Here is a 12,421-nt window from a genome sequence, read left to right on the forward strand (position 1 = left end):
ACGAGGAACATGAAACCTTAACGAATTAACGATGTCACTGCAGTCCAACCTACCATGTATAATCTTCCAAATAAATCTGGCACCAAGTCGTCTTCTTCGAAAGGCTAACGATTCAAGATTGTGTGTATCTAAAAGTAGATTATAGTCCGTACCACGTGGGGGATAACTGAAGACAATCTTGAAGGACAAAAACTTTAAAAAGCGACGCTGTATTTTTTCTAGTACTAACTGGTGACAAATATAATAAGGAGACCAAATGTTGGAAGCAAATTCAAGTTTTGATAAAACAAAAGAAAAATACAAGGATTTTAACACTAGTGGACTATGAAATAGTTTAGCAGTTCGCATAATGAAGCCTAAAGTCTTAGAAACAGCAGACGCAATACTCTCAATATGATTTACGAAAGTCATATTATTGTCAAATAGTACTCCAAGGTCTTTAATGATGGTTTCTTTGGATAATGGTACGTCATTGATCTTATAAGAAGAAGGAACACTATGTTTTTTACGAGTGTACGAAACTATACGACATTTGTCAATATTTAATTTTAGCTTATTACGAAGAGTCCAAAGTATAATCTTATTCAAGTTCTGCTGCAGATAATTAACATCATTCACACACGAAATTCTATAGTAAATCTTCAAACCATCAGCATAGGCAAGTGCGTGACAAGACAATGATTTAAGAAGACTTTCAATGACCAATATGAACAACAGTGATCCAAGATTAGACCCCTGAGGCACGCCTGATGTTGAGACATATTCTTGTGACTTATAACCATTGTAGGATACATAATTAATACGATCTGATAAATATGACATTATAAGGGCCAGGAATGATTGAGCAAAACCGAAGGAACTAAGTTTATCTAAAAGAATTTGATGATCCACAGTATCGAAGGCGCTTGAAAAGTCGGTGTAAACCACATCAACTTGGCCGTTATTATCTAATTCTTCACAAATAAACTGGGTAATTGTCACAAGATTGGTAACTGTTGATCGTCCAGATATAAACCCATGCTGATAAGGAGAAATGTAGGATTGAATATTATTAAAAATTGATTTATATATAACTTGCTCAAAGATCTTAGCAAAATTGGACAATATTGCAATTGGACGGTAATTTTTCAATTGCGACTGTTCATTCTTCTTGTGGATCGGAATTATCCTAGCTCGTTTCCACCTAACTGGAAAAGTAGAAGTGGATATTCCTTTATTAATGATCAGAACTAAAGGTTTAATTAACGCAAATCTAGTATCATGAATAAGAAAACTTGGAATTTGATTTTCACCTGCAGTGTTTTTGATGGGGAAGGTTGACATTATTTTAAGAAGCTCTTCTTCGGAGACGGGTATAAGTTTAAAACTTGGTAGGTTACTATGAATATCATTAACTGATAGGTCTGACGAAGGACGGTATATATCAGAAAAGACTCTTTGAAACGCATTAACAATATCTTCAGCCGATTCGTATGTTATACCCTCTTTGTACATTTTACCAGGAATTCTGGTGGTACCTTGTTTCATATGAATAAATTTGAAAACTTCCTTAGGATTGCGCTGAACAGACATTTCAACGTTATGCAAATATAAATTATAGGCTTCAGCTATTTCAGATTTGCAAATTGCACGAAATCGCTTAAAGTTATCAAGAAATATGTGTGAGATTATATTAGTTTAAAATGAAGTGTTAATTTTTTTTCAGTTACAGTAAATTGGAGACACTACCATAAGGCCATAACGCAACATTAAGCATTTATATAAAAGTAAAGATAGATTATTAAAATATACGGAAAGAACCGCAATGTTTTGTATGTTTGAAGTGAGATTTTTTTATAAAATTTTGTGATGACAGCATCAACTTTATAGTAGGGCCTAATAAAGCAGTTGTTACAGGTAAAGTGTAACATTAATAACAACTCAGAATTCCGAAAAATATGATAATTCGTTTTTGTTTTAATTAACATATAAAATAAATTGCTTAGTTAATTCATTTTTGATCCACGCTATAATTAGGAATAAACACGTCCAAAAAGTAGTAGTGACTTAAGAAATAACATGTATATTCTGAACATGCCAAGTGAAAATTTTGATACTAATATCCCGAGTACATTTCAAATTGCTCACAATTTGATTTGCGCGAGCGGACATTTTGCAGACTATTTCCTGAAATTGAAAATTGTACATTTATCGTTCTATTCCAATAAAAGTAAAGATTAACGTAATTTACGCAAAAGTGATCAATAAGCAAATATTTTCTGGATCTGTATCTGTGTAAACTTTTGCATGACAACGCAGACAGTGAAAAGTAAAAATGTATTCCGGCCGGTTTGGCGAAAGGTGATGTGGAAATAAATAATTTGACTCCAGTTACACTAAAAAATCAATAGAGTGTGCATGGAAGCAACTGCAACATTTTTGTGCGGCAAGAGTGTATGTTTTTGAAAGAAACACAATTGCATGGAAACTCGCTCTGCTATTAGAAGATTTCACCTTCAATATCAAACGATGTGACCACTGGCGCAAAAGGTCTGTCATGTAACAGAAAAAATGCGAGGGTTGTCGTCTTCGAGTGTACAAGACCAAGAGTGAGATGGCAAAAGTTTCTTTAACGGTACATATAATTATTGCACTTTTAAAAAAACAAACCCACCTTTTGTAAATAACAATTTGAAATTAGTCTTATTATTATTATTTTCAACTAAATGTCAAATCTGATTCTGTTTTTACTGATCGTTCAAAATTTTGAGACGACGTCGCCAAGTTTTTGGAAGGTATAAACAGTTAAATTCCGAATAGCGATTTATCACATTTACGATGACTGTAAAGCATGTGTAAAATTTCAGAACAATCAATTTTGTAGTTTCTCAAATAAATTGTACAAATGATTTCAACGTATTCTAGTGTACCGTGGATTATGCATTTTTTGGACTTACGTATAGCTAATAAGTATCATTTGCAGAGTCATTACGTATCTGCTAACTATATAAGTTATATAAAGTAGTAATATACCAAGCATTATTTTGTTAACAATAAATAACCGGAAAAATTATATACAACAGAATGAAGACTTAATGAGAAATTTCCTGTCATAAATAACGGAAAAACATCGCGGCTTTGCCACCGGCAAAGTTTTCCTTGTTAAGTTTATCCGACTTGCAACAAGGACACTACATAATTGATTTATGTTCTCTGCCTTCAGTTCGTTTTATGTCTTAAACGCTTTACTTTTGTCCCAGCTCGTTTCAAAACGTGTTACTGTTTAAAAATAACTTAGCAAATAAAGAAAAATGTGAAATCGATATGCACCATTATCTGATCTAATTAATAAGCATTTCCTGGCATCATTGGCAAGAAAAAAATAGGATATTCAGATTCATTTAGGATAGGACGCTTAGATAATGCTAAAATTTTTGAAAACTTAAAGTTTTTAACAAAATAATGAATATTTCTGTATAACAAGCTCTCATAATTCAGTAAATATTTAAATAATACTAGGATGCTGTTGTCAACAGTAACTTCTTTGGTTTTAGCTGTAAATTAATTACCTAAGCAGTATTGCATACAGTTACACCGAATATTTAATTTCATTCTAGTTTCCGTTTGCCTCTTCATCAGTTGTCTTTTGGAGATTTTATTAGACAGAGAACGCCGAAATTACTGTACTGATTAATAGGTATAAATCTCGTTTGAAATTAATTTCGACATGCCTTTCATCTGCAGTTTAATAATGTGGTTATGTTTATATTTAGTGACTCTTACAGGTTTAAAATTATATTTCGCAATCTACGTAACGAAATTTATTCATTCATTCCTTATAAGTAAACAGTAGGCGACGACATCTCAATTGCATTAAAGAAAATAATGTTTCTGAAAAAACTGGTCGAAGATTACTACCTAACTGAAAATCATTTATGGTATTTGTAATTTAAGACAAATAACGTAACACTTATCAACCTGTAGACGTGACAGTGAAACAGAAACTAAACTAAAACATGTTTTCTACGAATTGCAATAACCGGATCACAATGCCAACGGTCCAGACTTTATTATTGCTCTGACTTCCGTTTACTGAATAAAACACAACATTTTATTTTTATTTTCGATGTAGTAATTCATATTTGGTTAATTATAACTTGTCTAGATCTAGGGGAGGCTCAGCATCATAGGGGTTATGAAATATCGAAAAAATATGAAAGTACCAAATTGTCCAATAGACTCCATTACTGTACGTCCTTAGGTTATCCTCGATAAGAAAAACAACTTGAAAGTGTTTATGTTTATACATCGGAAGAATGTAACGTAGAAATTATTTTGATTTGAATGAGTTCGTCCCCTCAAAACACAGGATCAAAACTATTAAGTAGTAAGCTACAATCGAAAAAATGTTCTAAATATCATTATTATGATTCTTATTAAAAATAAAAACGTTTGTATTTGACATTTTCGGAAAAATGGGGTGACTCGTTCTTAATTTGATCAATAAAAGATATGAATGCAATGATGAGTCAGAAGTAAACTCATCATATTTTGCACATATTTTTGGGTAGAATTTATTCGGCAAAATTTTTAGATAACGTCATCATTTTTTTCGGGGCATTAAACAGATTAATTTTGATTAACAATTTACCATGCTTACAATCACTTTAAAACGTCTCAAGATTTCAAAGTATTCAGTTTTGCAATTCTTGATTTATTCAATAAAATAAATTGACTGATTTATTAATTTTTTTGAGCCACGCTGTATAAGCAAATCTAAAAAAATATGAATGCAGTGATAAATTACAAGTATTGTCACAGTCACATAAATATGTAACCTAGTCGTGACAGTATAGATTGATCATATTTTGCACATTTTAGATTTGATTTATTCGGCAAAATTTTGAGATGATGTAATCAATTTTTTAGGAGGGATGAGCAACTACATTTTGCTCAAAAATTTACCATGCTTAACATCTATAAGATTTCAAAGCATTCGGTTTTGTAGTTCCTAATTAAATCAATAAAATACATTCACGCATTCATTAAATTTTTTGTCACCCTGTATATGAAAATCTAAAAAAATGTGAATGTAATGATAAATCACAAGTACAGATTTATTCGATAAACTTTTCAGCTGACGTCATCAATTTTTTGGGGGGGATAAGGAAATATATTTTGATTAAAAATTGATCATACTTATTATAACTGTAAACCATCTGGAAGATTTCAAAACATGCGAGTTTGCAGATTCCAAATTAAATTGCAATTTTTTCCAAAAAACTCAATTCGGAATCATAAACTACATGTGTAGGACTAGGTTAGTTTATACAATTTAAAACTCATTCATTATGTACAATTTTGAAGTGACGCCATCACATTAGTGGTGGGGATGATTAGACAAATTTTGGTTAGCGTTTTACCATATACATGATATTTCCAATATAAATACAAAACTTGACAACAATCGGCTCAGTACTTTCGGAAATTATCTGTTTAATAAAAATCCGTGACGGCAGACAGAGGCACAGATGGACAGACAGACAGATGGAAACGGGTGACCTATTTCTTCGTACGTAGGGCTGATGAAAGGTCGAGTAAGCGTAAAAGTAGAGAGTCGGTCGATGGATTCGATTACAATTAAAAATGTGTCTGAGGTTGCGATATGGCTTGTGCTTTCTTTGATACACATATTTAAACACGGAGTTGTTTATATAAAATCTTCAAAATTAGAAAATGGAACGAATATTTAATTAACTACGTTATTTTTAAACGATTCTTTCGAAGTTTTGTCTCAATATATGATCGGAAGTAAAAATTTACTAATGACATAGCCGGTCTTTTTATTTTCTACTTTAGCGAGAAATGTACCCAAATTTATTTCATATCTTTTTATGACAACAAAGGAGATTATATTTATAAATTAAATAAAAACTTAAAATAATAAGTTCTTAATTAAGTTTTCGGAAATTCTGGAAACACAGCACTTTTGTTGCTATTACGCTGTATGTGTCAAAATTAATATAATTGTAGTTTGGAATTTTAATAAGACAAATGTGTTTTAAATATGCATCACCTCTGTTTGTACGATAAGATATAGAGGTTAGGTGTCATAAAAAATGTAGGTATATTTGCAGAATCGCGTGTTACAATTTATCTAAGCAGTCACTAATCACACTGGTTCAAAATTTTTGTTAATAGGTACAATAAATACCAATGATTACAGGACACTAACAAAATTCTATTGATGGACTGCTACCAAAAAATGTATGACATCTCAAAAATCATTAAAGAAATTTATGTATTTGTTGGAAGATGATATTTACATTGTATTATTCTAATTTTAGTTTTTTGCGAATGATTGCAGAGGATGTTCAGACATAATGCCTATATGAACTAATTCATCTTTGGAGACTGTTCAAATACACTCTTATTTTGTTTTTACTTCAAAAATTTAATTTTCGGAACAACACAGTAACGCCATGACAGAATATTACATATACAAAGTGAGCAATAATTATCTCCGTCATTTGAAAACATTTTTTTTTTATCTTACTCGCTTATGTGCCTAGACTGAAAAAATGCACTTACAACAACTTCAATTTTACAATTTTCCACTTAACCGGAAAATATACAAAAGTTTTGGATGTAAAATAAAAAACTACATTAATAAATATTCACATCAATGCTTTTGGATCCAGAAAAAAATAATAAAAAAAATTAATAATATTTTAACACAAAAGCAAGACCTGATTGGATAATACCATCATTACGTTTTTACAGTAACAAACGAAAATAAATCAATAGGTTTCACAGCTCTTTAGTGTCAGCTTTAAGCATTAGTTATTTATTAAAATTGAGTTTACATAATTCCTAACCTAAGCAATCAGATTGATCAGAGATTCTGTTAATGTGCTGATATGGTGATATACAGCGGTCATATGAAGAAGTTTACAATTTGTTTCGTAGGGTTTATCCAGATCGCAACAAAAGTTAGTCTAAGGATATGTATGTATGTAACTATGGGTAGATATAAAACAAATAGTTGTAATAATAATACTGACCAAGTAATGAAATTAACCATTGAGAAGAATCCTTAAATTTCTTTACCTCTAGTTACATTAGATCATGATATTGCTCAAACGCAGTGACATCTATACTCACTGTCAAACGTCTAACCGTAACAATTTTGAATGAGAAAAGTTGAGACTTTACAAAATTCATTTCGTCCAAGAATTGCTTGAATAGGCACAATTATTGTCATATTTGGTCCACGAACTGCCCCCACTGTGTACGACAAATTTATACACAGCACTCACAAAAGTAGATGTATTGTTTGTAATTTATATAGATGGGAATTTAAATGATCAACTTTATCTAAATTCGTTACGAAATGAAATCGTACCAGGTATTTATTTTAGCTCTGATTTCAAACAGTGATCTTCTAACGCCAGTATTTCCAACAAGATGGGTTGGAGAGGTTTTATTGATATGCCTGCTCGTTGCCCCGACTCATTGCCCCTCACTTTTTTTGTTGTGTGGCGACTTTGAAATCTAATGTTTATAATTTATAAATAAGCATGCCAACCAGTCTAGAGGATGTGCGATATTGCATCACAGGAGAGATAGATGAAATTCCTATAGAAGTTGTAAAAAGGCTATGCATCATTTTAATTATAAGTTGGACCATAGTTAACTTACCAATTGAGAACATCTTGAACATTTGTCAAAACCTAAATTATAAAAGATATTTTAGTTTTGAACTAACAGTTATTATTTTAAGTTTTTATTTAATTTATAAATATAATCTCCTTTGTTGTCATAAAAAGATATGAAATAAATTTGGGTACATTTCTCGCTAAAGTAGAAAATAAAAAGACCGGCTATGTCATTAGTAAATTTTTACTTCCGATCATATATTGAGACAAAACTTCGAAAGAATCGTTTAAAAATAACGTAGTTAATTAAATATTCGTTCCATTTTCTAATTTTGATTAAATTTTTTTTTTCATTTGATCTATTTTACTCGAAGGTTATGGTTTAGACTAATAAATAAGATGGAATAATTGTACTGATACCATAAAAAGTAGAAAATTTCAAGCAACTTTTTAAAACATAAATAAAAATTACTTAGATAGCCACACCAAACTTTTCGTAGTTTTTTACTATCAACAAAATTCTTAGATTACGTTCACATATTACATTTTTCAGTTCCTGTTAGCCACTGTTGGTTTTGCAGTAATAGGTTATTCTACACATTGTCTTTTGTACGAAGCCAATTTTACCACTGTCTAAGAAAGTAAGGTTATAGTAAATTGTCAAGAAAATTTGTTTTTCCTCTTGTTGTAGTTAGTTTTGATATATTATCTCTTGTGGAGCGTCTTCATGACAAAACAAATTTAAAAATAATTGTGGGAGTATAAAATTAACACTTTCGCCACAAAGGTGATTTGAAGTGTATTATTATACCGTTGTGAAATATTTGGTAGAAGATTTTCTCATGGACAACATAATTTTCAAATGTAAATAATTCTACAATAGTTAACATACATATTTTAGATATTTGTTATTCAATCATAGGATGAGACAAAGGTTCAAATATTTGACTACAGAGAGTTATTAAATATTTTTTGTCTTTATAAAAGAAAGACAACGTTTAGCCTAGTTTCCTCGTTGGCAATTCAATTAATAAAAATTCAGAAAGACCACAATGAAATTTAAAGGCAATCAGTAAAAAAGGAAAATGACCTAATTATTAGCCGTGTCCGCAGCGAACCGAAAAGGAAAAGCTGTGCTGTCGATTTAATTCACTTTTTCAGTCGGTTTATAGAGACCGTCATATTACTTTGATGTTAAATTGCGTTAAACTGACACAAAGATATACGTTTAGCAATACCTAGTCAACTCCAAACGTGAAACTACTAATTACTCATAATAATTTGACGACAATTTTCGCAGACAATTAAAATATGCCATAAAATTTAAGCTTCCAGAATATTAAGGTGTTAAGATGTTTGTAGAAGTTCCATATACATATTTCAAAATCAAAAAGTGGTCTAATGTTATTCAGACAAAACTTTCCCGCCCCGGAAATACAATGCAACAAATTTAAAAATTAAAACAATATAGATACGAGTAATACCAGTGGCAGTGTAAGAAAAAACAGTGGCCCATGAAGAGGTCGAATTCGCGACAGTCGCGTTATTATCACATGCTCCAATAAACTCAGCTATTATCGGTTGCTAAACGTTCTCCTCAAATATTACTGTAAAATGTTAATATAGCATTTTTTTTTTTTGGGGAAAATCTGGATGCCTAAGTAAGTAAAAACTTAAACCACAAGTAGAAGAGCATGTGGTTTTATAAAATTTAAATAGCATTTACCATGAAATTTAATTTAATTTAAATATTTAAATCCAGTTATGCAGTGAAATACTGAAACAGGACATGTCTGAAAAAACTGTTTGAAATGTCAAACATAGGTACTCAAACATACTCCACATAAAGTTAAGTTGATGTAGGAAAGAATTTATGTTAAAGCAGTTTTTAAACTCTTATGTTGTCAATGAGAATGATCTTGGTAATGGTAGTAAGAATTATTTTCGTGTGAAAAACTAAATAATGGAGTGTTTGTAAATTGTAGATTGCATTTATCACTTTTTTATCGTTAAATACGTTTGAATTTATTTGATGCACGTCGATTCTGAAGGCTTGTAACCTCATACACTTTTTCACATCACCGCTTTACTCCGCCTGATCTTTTTTGTCTTCAACTTAATAAGCATTTTGTTCCAGGAGCGTCATCTTGCAGGACCTCGCCAGCTATGAACGGTTCAGACTTTTTAATTCTGCCTGGCTGGGAACTAATAAACTTAACTTTGCCGGAAGTTAACTGGACGAACACTTCAGACCCTGAGCGAGACGCTTGGGAACAATGGAGTTCCCTGATGCAAGATCGTGCAGTTGTTGTTTCCCTCCTTCTCCTCTTTTCAATGACCACGGTCTTCGGCAACATGCTCGTAATCCTCGCGGTAGTTCGTGAACGTTATCTTCATACCGCAACAAATTACTTCATAACATCATTAGCAGTTGCAGACTGTTTAGTGGGTTTAGTGGTGATGCCTTTCAGTGCACTTTATGAAGTTCTTGAACACACGTGGTTTTTCGGGACTGACTGGTGCGACATCTGGCGTTCGCTCGACGTTCTTTTCAGCACAGCGTCCATCCTGAACTTATGTGTTATTTCTCTGGACCGTTACTGGGCTATAACGGATCCTATAACATATCCCATGAAAATGACCAGAATACGCGCTGCGCTTTTAATAGCGGCAGTTTGGATCTGTTCAAGTGCTATTTCTTTCCCGGCTATAGTTTGGTGGAGAGCCGTACGGACAGAGCCCATACCTGCCTACAAATGCCCATTTACTGAACATTTAGGTTACCTCATTTTCTCATCAACTATCTCTTTCTACCTACCACTCTTCGTCATGGTGTTCACTTACTACAGGATCTACAGGGCAGCTGTGGCTCAGACGCGATCGCTACGTTTGGGTACTAAACAAGTACTGCTGGGATCAGGAGAATTAGAACTAACCCTACGGATACACCGTGGAGGTACATGTAAAATTCCGAATCCAGAAACCAGACATTTGTACTCGACTCAAGAAGATGAACCTTTGACGGCGCTTCAGAACAACGGTTTGTCAAGAATGGCTTCCACAAGATTGGGGCCTCACAGCAAGAATTTTTCATTGAGCCGAAAATTGGCAAAATTTGCTAAAGAGAAAAAAGCAGCGAAAACATTAGGGATAGTGATGGGAGTGTTTATCGTGTGTTGGTTGCCGTTTTTCGTAGTGAACTTGCTTTCTGGATTTTGTCTACAGTGCATTTGGCACGAAGAGATTGTTCTGGCTGTGGTAACGTGGTTGGGATGGATCAATTCCAGTATGAATCCTGTTATATATGCCTGTTGGAGTAGAGACTTTAGAAGGTAGGTTGTGTTTAGAAGATTTATTTTTCTTGTGTCGTGAGCGTATCATTAAAAACTAATCATTTTTCTTGACACTAAATCTTAAACCATAAACTTTAACCCATAATGTATTTCGGCTTGAACCGACAATAACGCACAGGTTGATTTCAGTTATATGTTAAATGTTAAACTTTACTACCAAAAACGGTAGATTTTTAATCTTTTTTAACAAACAGAGAAGGTAGTAATAAAACCGTGTACTAAAAAAACTTTTTGCGTGAAGATTATAATAAACGCCGAATAGAGCCATACACTGAAATAAACAATAGATGTACGCAGATTATATAGAAAGCAGAACATAGATATTATTGGAAATAATTACAATAAGTTCATATTTTCTGGAATTTTAGAAATGAATACAAGATGAATTTTTGTGAGAACTATTTTGTGTGATCACCTAAAAAAAATGTAAATTTATGTAGTCAAATTTAGATTGTCAGCATATATACATATTCTAAAAGGTTGGTTGAGTTATAAGTACATTAACTACCTTTGTTAATGATATTTCAGATGTGCAGAGAAAAATACTATGGATTAAATTTGAAATTTATATATTTCAATAATAATCTATATTATCAATTTAGGTTTACCGTTGTGCAAAAAATACTATGGAATCACAACCTACAGATCCCACTAACTTTTGAGCTTAACAGTCTTTGTTCTCTTTGCAAAACTACATTCAAACCTTGATGAAGTAATTGCATTGTTTAAGTTCCGTTAAAAAATATTATAAAATTCACCCTAAAAATGATAAAATAGTTATGTATAGATTTTAATTGAAAAGTGAAAACGTATTTTTTTTTCAGGTATAAACAATAATATATAGGCAGGCATGGCGTTTTTGTTAAGTGATACAATATGTGCAGTCTACTGTTATAAACAAATTTAATTCAATAAAAGAAACTTACTAATATCACACGTAAGAAGATCCACTTGTTTTAATTTGAAGTCAATTTAATTTGGATTAGAATAATATTACTATGTAATTTGTTTGTATAATACGAAATTTTTTATGCCGTATAGATAATTAACATGTTTCTCAACGTATGTATACATTAACATAACAATAGTTATACTAATATTATAATACTCTCTTAATCCATTAAACATTATTAATAATTGATCAAGACAACATCTTTAACTTCTACAGCTTGGAAGTTTTGATTAATTATATATTCTAAGTACGAATAATTCGGGTGCTCGTTTTCTACAGAATTTTTAATTTTTCGTGCAAGCTCCTGCAAAGAAAAAATTGACATCTTCTTAAAGCATCTCCAATTCTTAAAACTATAAGTCCTAATGTCCCTCCATAAAGATCCCGTAAAGTTGGCTTTCAGTGGTAGAATGTAATTATAAACGTTCATTTCTCCTTTTCTGTCCCTTATTTACCATCACCAAATTTCGTTAAAACAA

General features: G+C 31.7%; 1 protein-coding gene across 4 annotated transcripts in view; it reads left to right on the forward strand.

Moving 5' to 3' along the window:
* Positions 1-12,421, forward strand: part of Dop1r2 (Dopamine 1-like receptor 2) — a 266,998-nt gene that overhangs the window by 24,093 nt on the left and 230,484 nt on the right. For 3 of the 4 annotated variants that reach the window (XM_064052790.1, XM_064052791.1, XM_064052789.1), the window contains exons 1-2: positions 5,485-5,551; positions 9,775-10,969. In XM_064052790.1, coding sequence (XP_063908860.1) covers positions 5,527-5,551; positions 9,775-10,969 — 1,220 coding nt within the window. In that variant the 5' untranslated portion in view covers positions 5,485-5,526. Of the gene's footprint in view, positions 1-5,484; positions 5,552-9,774; positions 10,970-12,421 lie in introns of those variants that run through there. The other variant, XM_064052792.1, reaches the window with a different exon arrangement.

Source organism: Zophobas morio, unplaced genomic scaffold, assembly GCF_036711695.1.
Source record: "Zophobas morio isolate AGI-343-1 ecotype UQ-CSIRO unplaced genomic scaffold, CSIRO_AGI_Zmor_V1 ptg000011l, whole genome shotgun sequence".
Taxonomy (NCBI): Eukaryota; Metazoa; Arthropoda; class Insecta; order Coleoptera; family Tenebrionidae; genus Zophobas; species Zophobas morio.